This window comes from Lithobates pipiens, unplaced genomic scaffold (assembly GCF_037356315.1).
Source record: "Lithobates pipiens isolate NorthernLeopardFrog02 unplaced genomic scaffold, aLitPip1_a1.2 Scaffold_13, whole genome shotgun sequence".
NCBI classification, from domain to species: domain Eukaryota; kingdom Metazoa; phylum Chordata; class Amphibia; order Anura; family Ranidae; genus Lithobates; species Lithobates pipiens.
This window is the reverse complement of record NW_027507718.1, coordinates 77523295-77549251: the sequence shown is the minus strand read 5'-3', so window position 1 is coordinate 77549251 and position 25957 is coordinate 77523295. Positions and strand designations below refer to the sequence as shown.

General features: G+C 46.7%; 1 protein-coding gene across 2 annotated transcripts in view; it reads left to right on the top strand.

Moving 5' to 3' along the window:
• Positions 1 to 25957, top strand: part of CNTLN (centlein) — a 580120-nt gene that overhangs the window by 370358 nt on the left and 183805 nt on the right. For both annotated transcript variants that reach the window (XM_077475235.1, XM_077475234.1), the window contains exon 18: positions 19828 to 19915. In XM_077475235.1, the coding sequence (XP_077331361.1) occupies positions 19828 to 19915 (88 nt within the window). The remainder of the gene's footprint in view (positions 1 to 19827; positions 19916 to 25957) is intronic.

Genomic DNA, 25957 nt, shown 5'->3' with positions numbered 1-25957 from the left:
AACAAAGAATAATCCTTCTATTTTTGCATATGTTTATTGGGAAAGATGGTGGCTTCTTCGAGGCAGTTCCTTAAGCGCAGTTCCATTCAAGACTGCTGCAAGATCATATCAACTTGGAACAAGAAGGTCCAAACTCTGAGCTTCCTGTTACGTTTATCAGCCAAAGTGCGTCAGAGTCTCAATTGATGGTCGATCATTTCTACCGGTTATCTGGAATGTGGTAACAGATGCCAGCCCTTTGGGCTGGGGAGCAGTCCTGGAAGAAGCATCTGTCCAAGGGACATGATCCAGATCGGAGATGACCTTTGCCCATCAATATTCTAGAAGATTCGGGCAGTATGCCTGGCCCCGGAGGCCTGGACACTCAGACTAAAAAAATGTCCTGTCAGGATCCAATCCGACAATGCCACAGCTGTGGCTTATATCAATCACCAAGGGGCACGGGAAGTCATGTGGCCCAAAAAGAGGTGAATTATTTTTTTCTATCTTGGGCAGAAAAAAACATTACTTCTCTTTAAGCAATTTTCTTTCCAGGAATGGAGAATTGGCAGGCGGACTACTTGAGTCGCCAACTGTTGTTTCGTGGGGAATGGTTCTTCACCCCGGCATCATTCTGTCAATATGGTAAGGATGAGGAGTTCCGGACGTGGGTTTATTGGCATCCGGGTTCAACAACAAGATTGACAACTTTGTGTCAAGGACAACACGATCCAATGGCATACGAAACAGATGCCTTGGTATTGCCATGGGATTCGTTTTCACTGATCTATGCTTTCCCTCCTGTTCTGCTTCTGCGCTTTCTTCGCAGGATCAAGCAAGAAGGGACGGAGGTGATTCTTCTGGCCCAGCCTGTCCCAAGAGATCTTGGTTTGCCAAAATCATAAAGATGGTGGTAGGGGACCCTTGGTCCCTACCACTGTAGCCAGACCTTCTTTTGCAAGGTCCGGTATTCCATCCTTCCTTACAAACGCTAGGTTTAACAGTTTGGCTATTGAGACCCACATTCTAAAATAAGACTGTGGGCTGTAGGCTTCAGTAGCTTCTACTTGCTTCTCAGTCTTTGATTCGTAACCTTATTCAAGGGGTAACGCGGATTAATCCTCCAGTTTGGTCACCCCTGAACCATTGGGACTTAATTTTAGTCCTGTCGACTTACAGAAGCAGCCTTTTGAGTCAATATGGAGATATATTTCCTTGGTTCTCTTGACAGGGAATTTTTTTTTTCTTGATTGCCATATTCTTCGGCAAAAAGAGTATCGGAGTTGGCTGCTCTTTCTTGTAAAGAGACATATTGGTTGTTCATAAGGATGAGGTTGTATTGCGGCTTCATCCTGAATTCCTACCGACGGTAGCATCAGGTTTTCATTTAAACCAGGATAGTGTTCTACCTTTTTTTTCCCAGAACCTCGTTTCTGTGGAAGAAAGGTCACTACATTCTCTTGATGTGGTGAGAGCGTTCAAGGTCTATTGAAAGTGACCAATCAGATTCATAAAACAGATGTTTTTGTTTGCGTTTCCAGACGATCCTAAAAGAGGACAGGTATCATCGGAATCTACTATTTCTAAATAGGTTACATGGCTGCAAGTGATTGTTCAAACTTATGGTTTAAAGAGGAAGGTTCCTCCTTTTCATATTAAAGCGCACTCCACCAGGGCTGTTAGTGCCTCTGGGTCAGTGCATTACCAAGCCATGGCTCAGATCTGCAAGGCCGTAACTTGGCCTTCAATCCATACATTTACCAGATTCTGTCAAGTAGATGTAAAAGAATGTGAGTATATCACCTTGGGGCACAGTGTACTGCAGGCTGCAGTATGAGTCCTCTAGTCTCTTGGTGCCCTACAATAGTGTCCCCCTCCATTCCGTTGGCATTGCTACCCCCATGGAAATTACTATGGCTCTGTGTCCCCTGATGTATGAAAGGAAAATAGGATTTTTTTTTTAAACGGCTTACCTGTAAAATCCTGTTCTTTTAAATACATCAGGGGACACAGAGGTCCCTCCCTTCTTGGTGTACACGTATATTGCTTTGCTACAAAACTGAGGTGCTCCCAGTAGTCGGAGGGGTTATATAGGGAGTGCACTTTTTAATTAAGGGTGTGCATCACCTAAAGGTAGCCTATAACCCACATACTAACTACTATGGCTCTGTGTCCCCTGATGTACTGCAAAGAAAAGGATTTTACAGGTACCGTATATACTCGAGTATAGGCCGACCCGAATATAAGCCGAGGCCCCCAATTTACCCCCAAAAAAACTGGCAAACTTATTGACTCGTGTATAAGCCGAGGGTGAGACATGCCTGTCCATCCCTGTGTGTGTGTCCGTCCATCCCTGTGTGTCCGTCCATCCCTGTGTGTCCGTCCATCCCTGTGTGTCCGTCCATCCATCCCTGTGTGTGTGTGTGTCCATCCATCCATCCATCCCTGTGTGTGTGTGTCTCCATCCATCCATCCATCCATCCCTGTGTGTGTGTGTCTCCATCCATCCATCCATCCATCCATCCCTGTGTGTGTGTGTCTCCATCCATCCATCCATCCATCCCTGTGTGTGTCTCCATCCATGTGTGTGTGTGTGTGTGTGTGTGTGTGTGTGTGTGTGTGTCCAGCCTACCTTTGTCCCGAGCCTCCGTCCCGTGCCTTGCCTCCTTGCCTCCGTCCCGTGCCTTGCCTCCTTGCCTCCGTCCCGTGCCTTGCCTCCTTGCATCCGTCCCGTGTCGTGCCTTGCCTTGCCCCCGTCCCGTCCCGTCCCGTGCCGTGCCGTCCCGTGCCCTCTTCGTCGGCGGCCATTGTAAAGTTCAAAAGCTGCGCCGCCGCCTTCGCCTGTGATAGGCGGAACACTGAATTTCCCAGCAGCCTGTGTTCCGCCTATCACAGACGTCGTATCATCCTCGTCCGTAGTACGAGGATGATACGACGTCCGTGATAGGCGGAACACAGGCTGCTGGGAAATTCAGTGTTCCGCCTATCACAGGCGAAGGCGGAGCCGGAGGCGCGGCTTTTGAATAGAATGGCCGCTGTCTGTCTGCTCGACACGCTGATCGAGCGGGCAGACAGCGATGACTCGAGTATAAGCCGAGGGGGGCACTTTCAGCCTCAAAAAAGAGGCTGAAAATCTCGGCTTATACTCGAGTATATACGGTAAGCTGTTTTAAAAATCCTATTTCTCTTATAGTCACAGACCGACACAGCTCCTCTCTTAGCCATTGGGTTGTTATGCCCTAATACTAGGATACAGTGGTGTGAAAAAGTGTTTGCCCCCTTCCTCATTTCCTGTTCCTTTGCATGTTTGTCACACTTAAGTGTTTCGGAACATCAAACCAATTTAAACAATAGTCAAGGACAACACAAGTAAACACAAAATGCAATTTGTAAATGAAGGTGTTTATTATTAAAGGTGAAAAAAAATCCAAACCATCATGGCCCTGTGTGAAAAAGTGATTGCCCCCTAAACCCAATAACTGGTTGGGCCACCCTTAGCAGCAACAACTGCAACCAAGCGTTTGCGATAACGTGCAATGAGGCTTTTACAGCGTCCTGGAGGAATTTTGGCCCACTCATCTTTGCAGAATTGTCCTAATTCAGTTACATTAGAGGGTTTTCGAGCATGAACGGCCTTTTTAAGGTCATACCACAACATCTCAATAGGATTCAGGTCAGGACTTTGGCTAGGCCACTCCAAAGTCTTCATTTTGTTTTTCTTCAGCCATTCGGTGGTGGACTTGCTGGTGTGTTTAGGATCATTGTCCTGCTGCAGAACCCAAGTTCGTTTCAGCTTGAGTACACGAACAGATGGTCGGACATTCTCCTTCAGGATCTCTTGGTAGACAGCAGAATTCATAGTTCCTTTTATCACGGCAAGTCTTCCAGGTCCTGAAGCAGCAAAACAGCCCCAGACCATCACACTACCACCACCATATTTTACTGTTGGTATAATGTTCTTTTTATGAAATGCAGTGTTCCTTCTACGCCAGATATACTTGGACACACACCTTCCAAAGAGTTCCACTTTTGTCTCATCGGTCCACAGAATGTTGTCCCAAAAGTCTTGGGGATCATCAAGATGTGTTGTGGAGAAATTGAGACGAGCTTTGATGTTCTTTTTGCTCAGCAGTGGTTTTCTCCTTGGAACTCTGCCATGCAGGCCATTTTTGCCCAGTCTTTTCCTGCTGGTGGAGGCATGAACACTGACCTTAACTGAGGCAAGTGAGGCCTGCAGTTCCTTGGACGTTGTTGTGGGGTCTTTTGTGACCTCTTGGATGAGTCGTCGCTGCGCTCTTGGGGTAATTTTGGGCGGCCGGCCACTCCTGGGAAGGTTCACCACTGTTCCATGTCTTCGCCATTTGTGGATAATGGCTCTCACTGTGGTTCGCTGGATTCCCAAAGCTTTGGAAATGGCTTTATAACCCTTTCCAGACTGATAGATCTCAATTACTTTCTTTCTCAATTGTTCCTGAATTTCTTTGGGTCTCGGCATGATGTGTAGCTTTTAAGGATCTTCTGGTGGACCTTACTGTGTCAAGCAGCTCCTATTTAAGTGATGCCTTGATTGTGAACAGGTGTGGCAATAATCAGGCCTGGGTGTGGCTAGAGAAATTGAACTCAGGTGTGGACAACCACAGTTATAGTATGTTTTAACAAGGGGGGCAATCACTTTTTCACACAGGGCCATGATGGTTTGGATTTTTTTTCACCTTTAATAATAAACACCTTCATTTACAAATTGCATTTTGTGTTTACTTGTGTTGTCCTTGACTATTGTTCAAATTGGTTTGATGTTCCGAAACACTTAAGTGTGACAAACATGCAAAGGAACAGGAAATGAGGAAGGGGGCAAACACTTTTTCACACCACTGTATACTAGGAATTAGTTGTAATACAACACTCAGAACTCTTAGTTCCGCCCAGGGATCGGTCCCTTGGGCAACAACCCTCCAGCCTGCCATGCAGCCATCAGTTTTATTTTGCCTAGTGAAGGAGAAGGACCGAGGAACCCTGCGGGCCCATCAGTCCATGCTTTTTCTGCAGAAGCGTGACTTTTTGCGCAAGATGATTGATCCTGTGATCTACTATCAACAGCCGGCTGGGTGACGGGCTGGATACTCTTATCCTTGTAGTCTCCCTAGTCTGGCCATCGAGCGTGTGCAGGCCGCAGCTATGCGATAGGCAGGCTATGAGGAAACCTCAGCTCCAGAGGTGGTCGTGAGCTTTTTTGCTCCCGGGACATACATATGACCGGGCTACTGATGTCTGCGTCACAGTATGCCGGGCCAGCAGCCACCCTGTACTGATCAGTGAGTGGGTCTGTGATGGAATGTCTCCCAGCTCTTCAGGACTGGTAAGTACAGCTCTCCCTGCCTCGACGGGGTTGAGCAGCTGGGCATTCCCTGGGAGGTCGATTCGGGGGTCCCTCACCTCCCTCTCTTCTCTCCCTTCCCCTCCCTGTGGGAGATGCTGCATGTGGCTGCTGAACGGTGTGTGTGTGTCTATGCAGGGGCTCTCCGGGGGGGGGGCTCCCACCTGGGGGGGTTGCGCTGGCTAGCTGTGTCCTGGGTCCTGTTCCTCATGCCCCTGGAAGGTGTCTGTGAGGTCATGCTGATGTCCTGCCTTGCGCTGTGCTCACCACCATTGATTTCTCCCTGTACCTCATGGAGCTGCTTTCAGCTGCCATTTTAGGTGTGGGCAAGGCAGCATGCTCTCCTAGGCTTCAGCTGCCATTTTCCTGGGGATTTCCTATTCAGAACACCAGCGGCCATTTTCTTGTAGCCTGAACACATTTTTGAGTGTTCTCTAGCAGCAGCATGTGCTCCTGTGCCCTCACAGCCATTTTCCCTGTGCTTGACGCTGGGCGGCCATTTTCTTGAAGCCTGACCCCACTTTAGAGCGGTTTTAGCGCCATTTGCAGCTGCTTCCACCGACACAGCACTGTTTCCTCTGCACCTGGGAGCCAACAGGGACTACAGGCACTACCTGCTGAATAGCGCAGAACTCCTCAGGGTGCTGAGTCTAGCAGGAAAGAGCCCCTCAGCCAGCGGCAGTAAGGAGGGTGGGACTGTCACTATCCTAAGTCCCCCTTCGGGTGGCAGACAGGGTAGGGTCAGCATGGCTTCAGAAACTGGTGTTTCTTCCCCCGAAATCCAGGCAATTGCAACCGGGTCGCCTGCAGACTGTGCAGTGCCTATGGACACCCTGACTGCAATTTGTTCGTTGCCAAGATGGAGGTGGCAAGTGGGAAAAAGGGTGCAAAGAAGCGACCCCTGCCCCCCCCCCCCCCCCCCCGTCCTCTGGGGAGAGCTCTGACGCAGACTTGGGTCCTGCTGAGGCTGGTAATCCCTGCTCTGTCTTATCAGATGACGCTGACCAGGATCATTCAGACAGTGAGAGTGAGTCCCCGTCCGGGTCCATGTGCAACAAAGTGCTTGTTGGAGCACTTATCACAGCTGTGTGTGATACCCTGAAGATTCAGGAGCTAGAAGATCCCTCTGCTGATGTAGCGGTCCCCTTTGGGCCCCACAAGCCAGCATGTTCATCTAAGGTGTTCCCGTATCTGGCTTATTTTGACAAGTTCATTTACAAGGAATGGGGTCGCCCGCAACGGACCTTTTCGGTCCCCAAATCCATGGCGGTGCGTTAACCTTTTGAGGAAAGCCTTGTCAAGAAGTGTTCGGCTCCTCCTGTCGTGGTCCCCCCCAGTACCCAGGTTAAATAAAGTAACCACAATCCCGGTAGAGGGGACTCCTGCATTTAAGGATCCCACGGACAGGAAGGCCGAGGCAGTGGCTCGCTCCTTTTTTATGGTTGTGGGGTACGTCGTGTGACCAGTACTGGCGTCCGCACTTGTGTCGCAGACACTGAGTGGGCAAAACTGTTGCACTGCGAATTGGGAGAGCAACAGGCTTCTCCTGTCTGTGTGGAACTAGCATACCAACTAGTGCAAGGCCTTAAGTATGTTTGTGACACGGCCCTGGATACTCCTCCTCTGTTATCTAGGGCTTCAGTGTCAGCAGTGGTGCTGAGGCGCCTGATCTGGTTAAAATGCTGGTCTGCTGACCAGGCATCCAAGAAAGCCCTGAGGGATCTTCCCTTCCTTGGCGACAGGCTCTTTGGAGTCTCTTTGGATGACATTATTAAAAATGCCACTAGTGGTAAGAGTACCCTACTCCCACAGGCCAGGAAGGCTAAGGAGCCAAGCCGTAGGCAAAGGCCTTCTTTTTCCGCTCACAAACGGCTTTTTCGTCTGCCCAGAGCTTCGGCTAAATGTCCCCAGCCGGACAGGACGACCACGAACGGACAGAAATATTCCTGGGACCGCAAGCCTAGCAAGCCTGCGAACAAGAGTGCTACCACATGACGGTTTGCCCCCACCCATGTCTCGGGTGGGGGGTCTCCTTCAGAAGTTTACAGCCCGGTGGTCTTCTCGACTATCCGACCAATGGGTCTGCAATCTGATTTCCTCAGGCTACAAGATAGTTTCTCTCTTGGCCGCCAAACAGATTCTTCCCCTCCAGCATACCCGTATTCCCGGCTAGCCGGGAGGCCCTCTTGGGGGCAGTAAGGGACCTGCTGAGTCACGGGGTGGTTGTACCGGTTCCGGAATCTGAAAGTTTCCAGGGATTCTACTCAAATATATTTGGAAGTACCCCTTTCTTCTTGGAAACTACAATCTAGGACCTAAAAGCCCTCAATCACTTTGTGAAAGTACAGAGGTTCAGAATGGAATCAGTACCCTCAGTAGTCGCTGCACTCCACCAAGGGGACTCCCTGGCATCCTTAGACATCCAGGATGCGTACTTGCACATACCCATATGCCTTCGGCATCAAAAGTTTCTGCGATTTGCAGTTGGGGAAGCCCACTACCAGTTTGTGGCTCTCCTTTTTGGTCTGGCATCAGCCCCACGAGTCTTTACCAAAGTATTGACTCCAGTTTTGGCGTTGCTGCAGCAACGTGGGATCGCGATTGTGGGATACCTAGACGATCTCCTCCTGAGGGCATCTTCCGCCTCAGAATTAGAGGAGGATGTGGCAATCACCGTGCAGACCCTGCAAGAATTTGGGTGGCTGTTGAACCTAAAGAAGTCAGTGATTGTACCGACCCAGCGTCTGGAGTACTTGGGCTTGCTGCTGGACTCCAGGGAAGCAAGAGTGTTTCTCCCTTCAGACAAACTGCAGACTCTCAGATCCATGGTACAACGGCTGATGAACCGCAAGTGGTCATCGATACGCTTCTGCATGCGAGTCCTAGGGCTCATGGTAGCCTTCTTCAAGGCAGTACCATATGCCCAGTTCCACACCAGAGTCCTGCAGAAGGAGATTTTGACAAAATGGCACAATTCTCAGTTATCCCTGGATCGACAGATCCAGGTGAGCCAGTCAGTCAGAGACGCACTTATCTGGTGGCTGAGGTCCCCGGTGATTCAGTCCGGGAAGTCGTTCCTACCTCTGAAGTGGACAGTGATCACTACGGACGCTAGCCTATCCGGCTGGGGTGGAGTGATGGGGGTTTAGTCCGCTCAGGGCCTCTGTTCAGCAGAAGAATCCAAGTTGCCGATCAATCTGCTCAAACTAAGAGCGATCAGACTGTGCCTCTCCACATGGTCGATGAGACTTCAGGGGGGGTCCAATCAGGATCCAGACAACGCCACGGCTGTGGCATACGTCAATCACCAAGGGGGAACAAGTAGCTCAGCTGCCGCACGGGAGGTCGCTCACATACTTCGGTGGGCAGAGCGACACATACCGGCCCTGTTGGCCATTTAGGGAGTGGAGAACTGGCAGGCGGACTATCTGAGTCGCCAGATGCTGGACCCAGGAGAATGGGTGTTGCATCCAGAGGTATTCAGACTACTGTGCCTGAGGTGGGACACACCAGACGGGGATCTTCTGGCTCCGTGGGATCAGTACCAGCTGATCTACGCCTTTCCTTCACTGAAACAGTTACCACGTCTGCTTCGCAGAGTGGAAGTCGAGAGGGGATCCCAGTAATACCGATTGCCCCAGATTGCCCTCAGTGTCCTTGGTATGCAGACCTAGTGCGCCTGGTGGAGGACTGCCATTACGAGAGGACCTTTTGTCTCAAGGTCCGATTCTCCACCCTGCTTTACCATCGCTGGCTTTAACGGCATGGCTATTGAGAGCCAGGTGTTGAGGAACCGGGGTCTGTCGGACTCGGTGATCCCAACTATGTTGAGGGCACGGAAATCTTCTTCTCGGAAGATATATCATCGTACCTGGAAGGCCTACATCTCCATGTGTGAGGAAAAGGGATGGCACCGGTGCTCCTTTTCTATATCCAGGATCCTGCTGTTTCTCCAGCAAGGAGTAGACCAGAAATTGGCGTTAAGCACCATTAAGGGGCAAATATCAGCCTTGGCTGTCTTTTTTTTTTTCAGCGATCCCTGGCGTCTCACTCATTAGCGAGTACCTTTGTTCAGGGGGTGCGACATGTAGTCCCTCCGGTGCATCCACTGTTAACCCCGTGGGATTTGAACCTGGTGTTAGCTGCGCTTCAAAAACGCTGTTTGAAAATATCAGGGATATTCCCCTGTTGACTCTTTCCCAGAAAGTGGTCTTTCTAGTGGCCATCACATCGGCCAGGAGGGTTTAGGAGCTGGCTGCTTTGTTCTACAAGTCGCCTTATCTGGTTATCCACAAGGATAAGGTGGTGTTGCATCCGCGAACGTCTTTTCATATCAATGAGAACATTGTGTTACCATCTGTGTCAGCACCCTAAGGAGGTGGCCCTTCACGCTCTGGACGTGGTTTGGGCTATTAAGGTGTATTTGTCTGCCATTGCACCCTTTCGGAAGTCAGACTCATTGTTTGTTTCCGTGGCTGTTCCAAAGAAAGGCATGGCAGTCTCGTCGGCCACCTTTTCCAGGTGGATCAGACAGATTGTAGTGCAAGCCTACGCCTTGAAGGGGCAGGTGCCCCCCTTTCCAGTCAGGGCAATCAGAAGGGCAATCAGAGCGTCTTGGGCCTTCCGAAACCAAGCGTCTGTCACGCAGGTGTGTAAAGCGGCGACCTGGTCGTCTGTCCACACGTTTACCAAGTTCTACAAAGTAAACATCAGTGCATCGGCTGATGCCTGTTTTGGCCGCAAAGTTTTGCAGGCGGCCGTATAGTTACAATTGAATATGCAATATATTATCTTTTTTCCTGTTTTTTCAATAAAAACGCAGTACCGTTAAGTTAATGTGCTGTTTCATTACATTCCGCAGTTTTTTTTGTCCGGTTGTGGGTAGTCACTCCTGTTGAGGGTACCCTGATTTTGTGGTGGATTTCCCCACGCATTTTTTTTTTTTTTTTTGTGGGTAAAGATTTACTAGTTCCCACTTGCCATGGTGGATGAAGTTTCTATGCTGTTTTCCCACCCCTTGTTTGTCACTGCTTGGGAACGTCCCAATGGCTAGAGAGGAGCTGTGTCGGTCGGTTAATATAAGAGAAAATAGGATTTTTTGTACTCACCGTAAAATCCTTTTCTGTGTAATTCACTGATCGACACAGCACCCGCCCCTCCTTTTTCTCTTTACGTTATACTGCTTGTTGACATACTGATGGCTGCATGACAGGCTGGAGGGTTGTTGCCCAAGGGACCGCCCCCTGGGCGGAACTAATGCCGCATACACACGACCCGACTTTTCGAGGGACTAGGTCCGACGGTCTTTCCGACTGACTTTCGCTGGAGTTCCGACGGACTTTCCGAATGAACGGACTTGGCTGCACACAATCACACCAAAGTCAGACGGATTTGAACATGATGAGGTACGACCGGATTAGAATAAGGAAGTTCATAGCCAGTAGCCAATAGCTGCCCTAGCGTAATTTTTTGTCCGTCGGACTAGCATACACACAAACTGATTTCTCGGTCCGGCGGAGTTCCGGTGGGAAAATTTAAAACATGTTCTATTTCTAAAGTCCGCCTGAATTTTGGCAAGCAAAGGTCTGATGGAGCCCAAACACGATCAAATTGTTCTGACGGACTCGTTCCGTCGGACCTTTGCTGTCAAAAAGTCCGGTCGTGTGTACGTGGCATAAGAGTTCTGAGTGTTGTATTACAACTAATGCCTAGTATCTCCTAGTATTAGGGCATAACAACCCAATGGCTAAGAGAGGAGCTGTGTCGGTCGGTAAATTACAGAGAAAAGGATTTTATGGTGAGTACAAAAAAATCCTATTTTTTTAAACTCATAAAAGTACCTTCTGTTGCTCTGACACCTCCAAATACATATATATATATATATATATATATATATATATATATATATATATATATATTTATTATTTTTATTATTATTATATATTTTTTTTTTTTTTTGCTGCTGTGATCCAGGTTCCTGTTTAGAGGGTGCCTGTATTCATTCTCTGATTTCACTGTTTGTAGGAATGTAGCCACACTCTCTTGCATGCTCCCAAAATGGATTATGAACCACTGTGGGTTGTGTATTGTGAATAGAGCAGTGCATAAGGGAAATTACATGGAGTAAGGAAAACACAGTAACAGTTTCACAAAAAATAGGTTACAGAGCCATTAAGTAGTTCATATGCATAGATTGTTTTTGGAGAATAAGCAGAACACTGTGTTCAGGCAGATAAGCACTTACCCTCCTGTATTCAGTATCACATTAAACAAAACCGAGCCAGTGGCTCTGTCACTGGCTTATATTTCCAACAGCCTGTCTGATGTAGAGTTTAAGGCACCACAGTCTTCTGCCATTGTCTCAGATTTACAAGGGTTGTTTCAAATATTATTAATGCAGTGTTTTACCCTGTATCAGCCTGCTGTCAAAGGCCTTGGATTTGCTACAGCTGCTAGGACCTTTCCGTTGCACCCACTTTTTGAGTCATTCCTCTATTTGAACTGGAATTTCCTGCAGGATCCTGGGCCCCACCAGATAGTGGGCCAAAACATTTGCCTTTTGAAAGGGAATTTTTAAATCGGTGGTCTGTTTTCACAGAGGATTACATTTGTGATCCACCATAACAGGTATACCACTAGTCTGGTCAAGAGTGTGCTCACCGTTCAGGATCCCACTGATATTCTTGTTGACTGAATAGCTGATGATATAGGCCAAATATCCAGGATATGCCAAGAATCCTATGGCTCAAATGTTGGTTCCTGCAGAGCATCAGTGCAAGGAACACCTATTGCATATGCTACTTGTTAAGGAATTCCTCTTTGGCAAATTACTGGTCCGCTTCACAAAGAAAGTCATTAAGGGAAGAGTGGCCCTAGAAATAGTACGCAAAGAAGGCAAAATCTCCATCCCCGAAAAAATAAATCCTTTCTTTTCTTGGGCTCCAAGGAAAAGCCTGTAACTCAGGTCTGCCGTAAGTCCTTGAGCCCCCTAGTCCTCCAAATCCTCAAGCAAGCTGTCTTCACAATGAGGAGACACCCCCCCCCCCCATATTTCAGAGTAAGGAGCATATGTTGAGCTTTGCAGCCATCTGGTCCCAAGGCATTTCAGAAATTTGGATCCAGGATGGTGTATCCAGAGAGTATAAGGTGTAGTTTTGGTCTTTGTGTCCTCCCAGTTTCATGTTGTCAAACCTGCCAACATCCCCACAAAGATTGCTAATGCTACTCTGGCGTAGCTCCTCCTCCAGAAGGTCATTGCCTTTGAAAAGGAGAGGTTTTAAGGTTTCTATTGCAACCTGTTCATCGTCCCCAAAGCAAAAGGTTGACATCCACCCCATACTGAATCCAAAGGTTCTTAAAGTGTAAACCCGATTCATGAAATTTGAGCTGGACACATGAATCTGCAATGTTTTCTTATCTCTCGCCAAAGCACTGTGTCCCATGGCTGTCTCTTGCTCCGTAGCTCTGTTAGCTTGATAACTTCACACACGTTCTCCGAGACAGGAGATAGAAGTGTGTGTTGGGGGAGGTTGCTATAAATAGATTAGCAGTCATCTTGCTGTCTAAGAGCAGAGCTATGCACATTCCTTTCTTCCTTTGCTTATGAGGAGAGGGGGGGTTTATGTCTTTCCTCCAATTAGCTTTCATGGCTATATGCCAATAATCCACTCCCAGTGCTAACCAGGAAGAGAAAAAGACATTAACAGGATGTGCACTTTCTAAGGATATATACAGATGAAGACAGCAGATATACTTGTAAAACTTATATATGGAGATTTATTTCATATTTGTGTATCATCTGAGGCTGTTCACTTTACTGAGTATATGTGAGGATTTACATCCACTTTAATGCCTTCTTGCAGCTACAAAAAATCTTCAAGGAATTTGCCAGGTCAGTCATTGCATCCATGCATCCCAGAGACCTTCTGGCCTTTGTAGGCCTCAAACATGCCTACTTGTATGTCCTCATCTTCCTGATGCATCGACACTACCTGTATATTGTTCTGGACCCACATCATTACTAATTATTTGTTTCTGCCTTTGGCCCGCATCTCAGGCATTCACCAAGGTGCTAGCCCCTGTGTTTGCTCTGCCACACTCCCTGGACTTTTTTATAGTGGGCTATCTTGGTGTCCCTCTGAGGGAGCAGACAACTCAGACTCTGCCAGCCATTGTGCTTTTGTGAAGCCATTGTGAAGACTGTCAACTTCCTGGATTTCAGGTTCCACAACAAAGCTAGCAGGTCTATCCCCAGATCTAAGGGTATTTTTGCCTGCACAGTGGATGCTCTGGAAACTCCATGGGATCAGGTTAATCTCATCTACACCCTCCCTCCTCTTAAACTCCTTCCATGCCTAATCTGTAGAATTGCAAGGGATGGCATTCCATTGATTTTTATTGCACTAAATTGACCCAGGAGGACGGGGTACTCTAACTTTATCTGTCTCTTGACTTTTTGTTGGCCCTCTCAGGTGTCTGGCTCTTTTGCCCCAAGAGCCGATTTACCACCCTGCTTCTTGCGTGCTGACTTCATTGACCTCTTAATAACACGTTATTCCTATTGCTCTTGAAAGCCGGTGAAATTAACATCTCACAAAGTCTACCATTGAGTTTGGATAGCCTGTTTCTCTTAATGCAGGGCAAAAAAATTATATCCCAGGACGTTTTCCGTGGGGTGAATCCTGTTTTTTCTTCAGTTTGGTCTTGACCAAATTTTGGCTTTGAGTACAACCATGATTGAGATTTTAGCATTCATGTTTTTTTTGTTTTTTTTCAGAGACCGCTTTCCTGTCATTCCTTAGTGAAGACCTTCATATATGGTGTTTGTCACATTGTTCCTCCTGTATGTTCCATAGTGCGATCTCAACCCAGTTCTGTCAGCTCTTCAGAAAAGCTTTTTGAACTTATTAGGGATAAATTGCCCTGGAAGGAGAAGGCATCTGATCCAGTTCTGGCGTGCAGCCCTTTCAACCAATCCCATGTAGTGTTCCTCCTTAACCACTTCAGCTCCGGACCAATAAATACCTTAAGGACCAGAGGTCTTTTTGCAATTTCGCACTGCGCTGCTTTAACTGGTAATTGCGCGGTCATGCAATATTGCACCCAAACGAAATTTGCGTACTTTTCTTCCCACAAATAGAGCTTTCTTTTGATGGTATTTGATTGCCTCTGCGATTTTTTTTTTTTGCGATATAAATGGAAAAAGAGCGAAAATTTTGAAAAAAAAAGATATTTTCTTCTTTTTGTTATAAGAAAAATCGAATAAACTAAATTTTAGTCATACATTGAGGGCAAAATTTATTCAGCCACATGTCTTTAGTAAAAAAAATGTCAATAAGCGAATATTTTTTGGTTTGCGCAAAAGTTATAGCGTCTACAAACTAGAGTACATTTTCTGGAATTTACACAGCTTTTAATTTATGACTGCCGATTTCATTTCTTGAGGTGCTAAAATGGCAGGGCAGTACAAATCCCCCCCCCCAAATGACCCCATTTTGGAAAGTAGACACCCCAAGGAAATTGCTGATGGGTATGTTGAGCCCATTGAATATTTATTTTTTTTGTCCTAAGGGATTGAATAATGACAAAAAAAAAAAAAAAAAATTTTTTTTACAAAAAGTTGTCACTAAATGATATATTGCTCACACATGCCATGGTTATATGTGGAATTGCACCCCAAAATATATTCCGCTACTTCTCCCGAGTATGGGGATACCACATGTGTGGGACTTTTTGGGAGTCTAGTCGCGCACGGCACCCCGAAAACCAATCACCACCTTCAGGCTTTCTAAGGGTGCAAATTTTTGATTTAACTCCTCACTACCTATCACAGTTTCGAAGGCCATAAAATGCCAAAATAGCACAAAACCCCCCAAAATGACCCCATTTTGGAAAGTAGACACCCCAAGCTATTTACTGAGAGGCATGTTGAGTCCATGGAATATTTTATATTTTGCCACAAGTTGCGGGAATACTACAAACTTTTTTTTTTTTGCACCAAGTTGTCACTAAATGATATATTGCTCACACATGCTATGGGCATATGTGAAATGACACCCCAAAATACATTCTGCTGCTTCTCCTGAGTACGGGGATACCACATATGTGGGACTTTTTGGGAGTCTAGTCGCGCACGGCACCCCGAAAACCAATCACCACCTTCAGGATTTCTAAGGGTGCAAATTTTTGATTTAACTCCTCACTACCTATCACAGTTTCGAAGTCCATAAAATGCCAAAATAGCACAAAACCCCCCCAAATGACCCCATTTTGGAAAGTAGACACCCCAAGCTATTTACTGAGAGGCATGTTGAGTCCATGGAATATTTTATATTTTGCCAAAAGTTGCGGGAATATTACAAACTTTTTTTTTTTTTTGCACAAAGTTGTCACTAAATGATATATTGCTCACACATGCTATGGGCAGAAGTCAAATTACACCCCAAAATAAATTCTGCTGCTTCTCCCGAGTACGGGGATACCACATGTGGGGGACTTTTTGGGAGCCTAGCCACGTACGGGACCCCGAAAACCAAGCACTGCCTTCCGGATTTGAATATAAAATGCTACCAAAAAACCTGTTAGCGATGGCAGGGATCAGGCCTGACTCTGCGATCGCTGCAGTTATGTGTTTAGTGTTTTGTAAGTGACAGTGATCGATCGATACTGCACTTGGGTGGGCTGGGCAGAGGGGCAAAACGCAGGTGCCAGCAGGTATTTGGGCTGATCCCGCTAACAATGCGTTTTTTTGGAACCCTAAACTGCTGGGGACGCTAGTATAGATCTGATCAGATCAGATATTGATCTGTTCAGATTCTATACCACTACGGGAGGTGTATGCTTTGTGTGTGGGTGTTAGCGGTACTGGCACTAACCTAGCGCTGCCTGGGGCGACGCAGACCCTGACCCTAAAACCTAATTGATATCACCCGCCGGGTGATCAGGGGGTTAAACCTTTATTGGGTAATAAATGGTGGGTGCCCTGATGCTATAAAAAACAAACTAACCAGAGTCACCCGTAACACTTATACGGTGATCAGTGGTGAAAGGGTTAACTAGGAGCAATCAGGGGGTTCAAATTTTTATTAGGTAGTATATGGGGGTCCCTGGCGCTATATAAAAACCTGACGGGGAACCTAAATAACTAACTGGCTAACCAGCGTCACCAGTGACACTTATACTGTGATCGCTGGTGAAAGGGGGTGAAAGGGTTAACTAGCAGAAATCAGGGGGTTAAAACCATTATTGGGTAGTATATCGGGGTACCTAGCGCTATAAAAACCTGGCGGTGAACCTAAAAAAATAACTAGCTACCTAGCGACTGTAGCGACACTAATGCAGCGATCAGAAAAACGATCGCTTAGTGACACTGGCAAAAGGGGGTGAAAGGGTTAACTAGCAGAAATCAGGGGGTTAAAACCATTATTGGGTAGTATATCGGGGTACCTAGCGCTATAAAAACCTGGCGGTGAACCTAAAAAAATAACTAGCTACCTAGCGACTGTAGCGACACTGATGCAGCGATCAGAAAAACGATCGCTTAGTGACACTGGCAAAAGGGGGTGAAAGGGTTAACTAGCGGCAATCAAGGGGTTAAAACCATTATTGGGTAGTATATCGGGGTACCTAGCGATATAAAAACCTGGCGGTGAACCTAAAAAAATAACTAGCTACCTAGCGACACATGCAGCGATCAGAAAAATGATCGCTTAGTGACACTGGCAAAAGGGGGTGAAAGGGTTAACTCTAGGGGCAATCAGGGGGTTAAATCTTTATTGGGGGGTGATAGGGGGCTACCCTGGACCTAACACTAACTGTCCTGACAGTTTTTACTGTCACAACTGACACTGAATGCATTGATCAGTAAAGAAATGATCAATGCAATCAGTGACACTGTGACTGGGGGGGGAGGGGGGGCGGGGGGGGATCGGGGGGGGGTTTGTGTGCCTGTGTGTACCTACATGTCAGTGTAGTGTTGGTGCACACTTACTTTTACTTTTCTCCTCGTAGTCCGGTCAAAAAGACCGCCCCGAGGAGAATGACATCACTTCCTCCTTCCTGTGTAAACAATACACAGGGGAGGAAGCTTCTCATTGGCCAGGAGCGATCCAGAGGGGGTGGCCGAAAACCAACGGCCATCCCCTCATCACGGAGCGCTCCTGGACCGAATCGGACCGCCGTAACCAGCGGGAGGGGGTCCGATCGGACCCCCCACCCGCTGGAAGGCAATCACGTAGATGTACGTGATTGTGCCTGCCTGTGCCATTGTGCTGACGTACATTGGCAATACGGCGGTCCTCAAGTGGTTAATGTCTCTGCTGTTAAATTCAGCATCTATCCATTTTGACATGCTCTCTGTGCAAGGGTGTGCATGTGTGTAAGGTTTTTTAATTATTTATTTTGTTTTAACTTTATTTACTGCACTAGATCAGTGGTGTACCCAGGGGAACAGATAAATGTTCTTTTCTTTCCAGGGAGGCATTTTTTTGTTAGTTTTTTTAAGATAGAGACAACCTTCATGGTTTTCAAAATAATTGCAGATCTTCATATGAATGCAGTATTTGTCTGGCTATCTCTGGCATCAGTGCTCTCCAGGTCACTGACCCAAATCTCAAAATTATGCTAAGTAAAATCAAAATCAGTGATTTTGATCTCTAAAAATGAAAACGGCATATCATAAATAGCCTAGGGTTATCTAGATGTTGTATCCTATAATGCAAACAAATGAGCAGCAAGCTCGGGATAAAAAACGTCACTTCTGGTGTCCGTATGTTTCTACGAGTGTACGGACACCGGAAGTGATGTTTTTTATCACAAGCTCGTCGCTGTTTGTATTTTGCCGCATTTGCCTCTGTGAGTACCACGGTTTACCTGGCTGTCATAATAAATTTAAATTCCTAAACTTCACTATTAGTTTTTTTTGTTTCTCCTGCACTGGCCCATAATACTCATCATGAGATGACAATATGAAACGCAGAGCTGCACGATTCTGGCTAAAATGAGAATCATAATTTTTTTGTTTAGAAGATAGATCACGATTCTCGCGGTTGTGTATGGACATTTTATGGTTTACATAAGTTCATTTGAACAGTGAAATCTCACAGCTTTACCTTTATTGGTTTTTATCGATTTATTTATGTACTTTACAGTGTAGTAATTTATGTTATTTAGTAGCATGGTATACCCATGGCACTTCAGAGCACGTTAGTATATTTTGGAGCGCAGCACCATGTATTGGTTTTATTTTTTTGATCCTCTTGGGCTGTGTTTGAACCCGTCGGTGGTTTGCTGCAACCAAATACCTTTACTTTAGACCCCTTTCACACCAGGGCGTTTTGCAGGTGCTATAGCGTTAGAAATAGCGCCTGCAAAAGCCCTAAAGAAGCTGCAGCATTGTGTGTAGTGTGAAAGCCCCGAGGGCTTTCACACTACAGCGGTGCGCTGGCAGGACGTCAGAAAAAAAGTCCCGCCAGCAGCTTCTTTGGAGCTGTGTGTTTACCGCTCCTCCACCGCTGCTCCCCATTGAAATCAATGGGGCAGCGCTGTAATACCGCTGGCAAAACGCCGCTATTGCGGCGTATTGCCAGCGGTTTTAACCCTTTCGCGGCCGCTAGCGGGGGATAAAAGCGCCCCGCTAGCGGCCGAAATGCGCCGCCAATCCGGCAGTAAAACGCCGCTAAAAATAGCGGTGTTTTACCGCCCACGCTATCGGCAGTGTGGTGTGAAAGGGGTCTTATAGTTTTAGTGAGCGCAGGAATATCCCTTATTTTAAAGTTTGAAACCCAAAATCATAAATTATAATATATATAAATAACTCTAAAAAATAATATAACAATAATAAAATTAATTTCCCCACGAATCACTATCGCTCAATTTTGCAAGTGTTTTAATTTACTATTGCTGTTTTCTAGCTGGTCTAAAACCACTTTTGACATAAAGGGACACTTTTTGGTTGTCGTTGGACAATCTCAAGTTTACAGGCAGAAAGGACAGTACATATAACATAAAACTGCATGCAGGTCACTGGACAAAGCATTAGGGACAAAAGGGATGTGAAATTATTTGATACAGTAATGTAATCTGTAATATTACAGTGTACTGTATGTGTTATGTTTTGTCTACTTTTTTAATTTTCCGCCGGGCTCCGCCCTCATGCGTTACCATGCTCGCAAGGAATAGAGCCCGGCACACAGAGGCATCACGGGGGACCTTGCAGGATCCTGGCGACAAAGTATGTAACCTGGACCAGGATCCTGAGATGCAATTTTGACTGTGGCTCGGGGTTACCGCTAATGGTACTGAAATTTAACCCTGAGCCACACTTGCGATTACCGCCAGGGAGGTTAATTCAAAGGAGGTCAGAAGTAAGACAGACTACAGTATTCTGACAGGATTTCATACTGATTAAAATTGTCTCTAATGGATGATTTTACAATTTTTTTCCATAGTAAGAGTTTCTTTTAACTTTTCTGCAGAATGAGTTTTGGGACATACGGTCGAAGAAAGTAGGGAATTTAAAAAGATGTAAATTAAGAGTGAAGTGTGATACATCTGCAAAAAAAGGTATGTAATTTTCTGTCAGAATGCTACTGCTGCTTTTTTATTTTTTATTTCAACATCTTATTCTTCAGTAGAAGAAAATAGTGATTCGGCATTGGGAAAAATCTGGTTTACTATTTATTTTCGAGTATAACCCTAAACAGGCTTACATTTAAAAACTGTGAGTATTAGTTTCCGTGGCATTCTGCACTGTAATTTGCTAATGAGGTCATTTTTTGCAGTAGTTGCCAAATGGGATTGCCTATCCAAACTTGACTGCTTTAAAAAACGGAAAATTGTATACTCACCTTTCCGTAATTTTCCTTTCCCGACGCATCTTCATGGCACCACACACTGGGTTGTGACTCCGCCCCCACAACCTGACAGGATTGGTTAACTATAAATTTGAAGGGGAGACCTCCTGCTGCATTCTCTGTAAATATCATCATAAACCAAATAAAACGGGGGGGGGGGCATTGTGTGGTGCCATGAAGATGCGTCAGGAAAGGAAAATTACGGAAAGGTGAGTATACAATTTTCCGTTTTCCTGACGCCTTCATGGCAGCACACACTGGGAAATAACTCGCCAGACGGGTGGGTAAATGCAAAAAATATTTAATTCCTACAATGCCGAAGAATTGGCTCTTATAACAGATCTACCAAAATCTGCCAAGGACAAATGGGCAGAGTTCACTCTATAGTGAGAAATAAAAGTATGTTCAGAAGACCAGGTTGCTGCTCTACAAATCGTCTCCGGAGAAACTCTGCAATATGCTGCCCAGGAGGTAGCCACTGCCCTAGTAGAATGAGCCCTGATGTCTTCTGGAATCGCCAAATGCTGAGTGGAATATGCCTTTCTAATGGCTCTCACCAACCAGGATGCAATAGTGCGTGAGGAAGCTGGCTGTCCGCGTCTGGTTCCATGAGGAATAATCAAGAGAGAATCCGTTTTCCTAAAGGAGATAGTGGCTGACAAGTAGTTGGTGATGGTGGTTTTAATGTCCAGCGGATGAGGCTCTCCCTGATCATCAGTGAAGGATGGAAGGACAATATCTTGGTTATAGTGAAAGGAAGAAGCCACTTTGGGTATGAAACGATCTGAGGGTCTAAGAACTACCCTATCCGGAAAGAAAACCAAATAAGGCTCTGAAATAACCAGAGCTTGAATTTCCGACACTCTCTTGGCTGATGTTATGGCAATTAGAAAAGTAAGTTTCAAAGTCAAGTCCCATAGTGAAATAGATTCCACAGGAATAAACGGTGGACTAGAAAAGGAATGGAGAACTACCGACAGATCCCAAGATGGGAACATAGGCTTCCTAGGAGGCTTTATCTTCAGACTAGCCTTAAGAAATTGGATGACCAGGGGATGAAAAGCCCATTTTGTGCCTGTTTTAGCAGAAAGAGCCGAAACCTGCACCTTGAGGGTGCTTGAACTGAGGCCTTTGTTAATTCCCGACTGAAGGAACTCCAGAATTTGAGGCGGTCCGGAGAAAGAGGATTCCAATCTCTTTCTCGGGCCATAAGGCAGAACTTTTCCCAAATCCTTGCGTAGATGGAATTAGTAGAAACCTTCCTAGCCTTAAAGCGGGAGTCCACCGGGACTCCGCGTTTTTTTTTTTTTTTTTTTAAAGCCAGCAGCTACAAATACTGCAGCTGCTGACTTTTAAAATAGTGACACTTACCTGTCCAGCGCGCCCGCGATGTCGGCACCCGAAGCCGATCTCTAGGTCGTCTGTCGGGTCCTGCCGCCGCCATCTTGGGTATGGGAATCAGGAAATGGAGCCTTTCGGCTTCATTTCCCGGTTCCCTACTGCGCATGCGCAATAAGGACGCTCCCCGCTGCCTCTGGGATCTGTGTGTTTCCCAGCAGGCAGCGGGGCACTTGCGGAAAGGGGTGTAAGTTACGCCCCTTTCCGCAGAGAGCTATCCCGGAAGTGGGTGCAGTTACCTGGATTATCCAGGTAACTGCACCCCCCTCCCCCCTGAAAGGTGCCGATTGTGGCACCGGAGGGGGGGAGGGTTCCGATGAGCGGAAGGTCCACTTTAGGGTGGACCTCCGCTTTAAGGTAGAAATTACCTCCTGAGAACAGCCTTGTGCCTTCAGCCTAGACCTTTCAACTTCCAGGCCATCAGATGTAACCTCTCGGGAGCAGGATGAAGGAACTGTCCCTGTGAGAGAAGGTCTGGTTCTAGTGGAAGAAGAATTGGTGGTTGGAGACTGAGCTGCAGAAGGGTTGTAAACCACGGCCTCCTCGGCCAGAGTGGAATCACTGCGATTATCCTTACTGAGGACCTCCGAAGTCTGGACAGGAACCTCGCAATCAGAGGAGTAGGAGGGAATATGTACCCCAACTTGAAATTCCATGGATGGACCAGGCAGTCTATTCCCTCGGCTGATGGAAACGGATTCCTTGACAGGAACCTGTGACATTTGGTGTTTATAGGTGTGGCTGCTAGGTCTATTTCTGGCGTCCCCCAGGTTTCCGTCAGGAGAGAAAATATTTGAGGACTCAAAGACCACTCGTTGTTAGACAACGACCTCCGACTCAGATAGTCGGCCAATACATTCTGCGTTGCTGGGACATATACCGCTCTCAAGTCCGTTAGGTGAACCTGGGCCCATTCTAAAATGGGACGAACTTCCTTCATCAGGGTAACACTTCTTGTACCTCCCTGTCTCTGTACATAAGATACTGCCACCTTGTTGTCCATCCTGATAAGCACACTCTTTCCCGAAAGTAGAGACGTGAATGCCGTCAGGGCACGAATGGCCGCCCTGAGTTCCAATATATTGGAAACCATTCCTAGGGCTTGGAACTGCCACTGGCCTTGGACTGCTAGATCCTGGTAGTGTCCTCCCCAGCCGCTCTGGCAAGCATCCGAAGTCACTATTTCTGGATCTGGAGGGACTATTGGCTTGTATTTTTCTAAATTGTTTTGGTGTGTCCACCACCATACTGATCGCTTCACCGACCTGGAGATGACAATGATCTGATGCATGGACACTCCATTCCACTGCTTGAGAAAGGAGTTTTGCAGGGTCCTCATGTGCCATTGTGACCATTGCACCATGGGTATGGTAGCCGACATGGATCCCAGCATGCTTAGACAGACCCTGGCTGACAGATGATTTGCTGACAGCAGTCTCCGCATTTTTTGAATTAGGGGCTGAATCTTTGCCTGTGGGAGTTGAACTCTGTTCAGTTCGGTGTCCAGATGTGCTCCTAGAAACACCATCTTCTGAGTGGGTTGTAAACTGCTTTTTTTCAAATTGACGATCCATCCGAAGTTGTGGCGGGTCGAAAGAAGAATTTCCCAAAGCTGAAGCAATAACTCTTGACTTTTTGCTAACAGTAGGATGTCGTCTAAGTAGTGGTGAATTCGAAGACCTTTTCCCCTGAGGAATGCCACTAACGGTAAGAGAACTTTGGTGAATGTCCTGGGAGCTGACGAAATGCCGAATGGAAGGCACCGAAACTGAAAATGGCAATTATTGATGGCGAATCGAAGAAATTTCTGAAAGGTCGGATGTATTGGGATGTGAAGATAGGCGTCCGATAAATCTACTGACAGCATCCAATCGCCCAGACTTATTGCTAAGAGTATGGATTGGAGGCTCTCCATCTTGAAGGCTTCTACTCTGATGTTCCTGTTGAGCCTCTTGAGATCCAGTACTGGACGAAAATCTCCTGTCCTTTTTTTCACCAAAAATAAAGGAGAGTAGAAACCTCTCCCTCTTTGAGTTGATGGAACCTCCACAATAGCCCCCTTTTGTTTTAAATCTGCTACATATTCTATCAGGAGATTTCTCCTGAATAGTGTGGATGGTAGCCTGGTAGCCTGAAAGTGGTTTCCTGGAAACCTGTTCACAAACTCCCACTTGTGCCCATACTTGATTGTGGACAGTGCCCAACTGTCCTGTATATGTCTTGCCCAGATCTGAAGAAAACCTCTTAGCCTGGCGCCCACCTGGGCTGGGTGAGCGGGCAAACCTTCAAAAAGACTTTGGGTGCTCCCCTGCGTGTGTAGCCTGGGTCTTCTGCATTCTTAGGAAGGAAGGCTTAGTATTCTTCCAATCCCTCCTGAACTCTCTGCCGGGATGGTAGGATCTGGACTCCCTATACTTATCCGGGAGATTGCGTCTAAAAGAAGGCCCTTTCTGAGCCTTGGGTCTTCTATCGGAGGGAATCAGCCCAGATTTCCCTCCCGTGACTTTGGAAATGGCCGAGTCTAGTTTGGCACCAAAGAGATTAGAACCATCATAAGGGATTTTGCACCAATTAATTTTGGAAGCTGTATCGGCCATCCATGGTTTCAGCCATAAGGCCCTTCTTGCTGTCATCGATGCCAACATTGTTCTGGCCGAGGACCTTATGATGTCCACTGAGGCCTCCGCTACAAAGTCACCTGCCAATCTAATCTCTTGCAAAGAAGAAACTAATTTCTCCATTTCTGTACCTTCTAGAAGATCCTTTTCTAACTTAGTTGCCCATCCCGAAATGGCTCTTGCCACCGCTGCCGTGGTAATAGCCGGCCTGCAGGAACGCCTTCTTTAATTCCAAGTCCATTTTACGGTCTAGTACGTCTTTAAAAGAGACCGCATCCTCGATGGGTAAGGTGACATGACGGGCCAGACGCATCAGGGAGGAATCCACTATGGGAGCATTAACTAAAGGTTTAACCTTTGATTTGTGCAGAGGATACATTTTCGCTAATCTGTTAGCAATGCTTGGTCGTTTGTCTGATTCCCACTCGTCCTTAATAAGATCTCCGAGCTCCTCAATGAATGGAAAGGACTCTGGTCATCTCTTTAAATTGGGGAAATATTTGCGGGTTTTCTGAGGCTCAGAAATAATGTCTTCCCAGCCGATAGCCTCTTTGACTGATCTTGCAAATAGCTCCACCAAAGAAAAATCAAATCCTGCAGACATCTCCTGGCCGTCATTATCTGAAGATGATTCTGAAGCCTGGGAGTGATACGGGTGCGCAGCGGATGTACTAGGGACTGCCACATCCATAGCGGGTGCTGTTGCCAAAATAGATTCCCGTACTGATTCCCTTATAAGGTCAGTAGCAATTCTAGCGTCCGCTTCCTTCTCTTTAGTTGCTTCATTGAAGCAAGAACGGCAGGCAAGCTTTTCCAGAAGGGCTGGTGCGCCACATATCCAGCAGGCATTGGCTGCGGGCCTGGCGTGATGGCTGTGATGAGGGGAAGGAGACCTCCTGTGGTCCGACCGGCTATGCCGAGGGTGACTGTGGTGTGAGCGACCATGTCTCTGACGAGATGAGGACCTGGAGCGACTTCTGTGCGATCTTCTACTGGAAGTGCGACTTGAGCCTCTTCCATGCCTGGAACTTGCTCCTCTTGTTCTGGTAGGGCTGCCAAAAAAAGCAGCATCTTAGCAGTCGGCACTCTTTTGTCTCCCCTCTTCAATACTCACCTACGACGGTAGAGCCTCTTACCTTTCTAGCTGTTGATGGTCTGCGTGGGCAGTGGACTCCATTGAAAAAAGCAGACAGAGTAGACTGAAGGGAAAAAAAGAGATTTTCTTGCAATAGCGATAAACAGAAAAATAATCAATAAAACTTTTTTTTTTTTACATTTTTTTTTTTTTTTTTACCTGCGCCTTTAAGACCTAGAACTTTAACAAAAAACCTGCAGAAGCTAAAAACAGAAAGACAATGCAAATGTAGTAGAAAGAAAAACGTTCTTACCTTATCCAGCAGAAAAACAGAGATACAGGGCAGTATCTGGTAAACAGCAGCATGCAGAAGCACACAACTGTAATTTTAAAAAGGGCGCCATAGCGGCGGCCGAATGACGCTCCGCGCATGCGCAGAACGTCTCGAGGAGACCGGCGCCATCTTGGAAGAGGGAAAAACCTCTCTCAGGGAAGAAAAAAACGATCCAGCTGCAATCAGACATGCGCAGAACGACAGGGACACTAGCGGCGGCCATGACAGCTGTACTGGAGGACAGCAAGGCTCAGCAACTCCTGACTAGGAAAGAAAAGGTACAGCCATAAAACGAGATATAGAATAGAAAAGAGAGTACACTGCAAA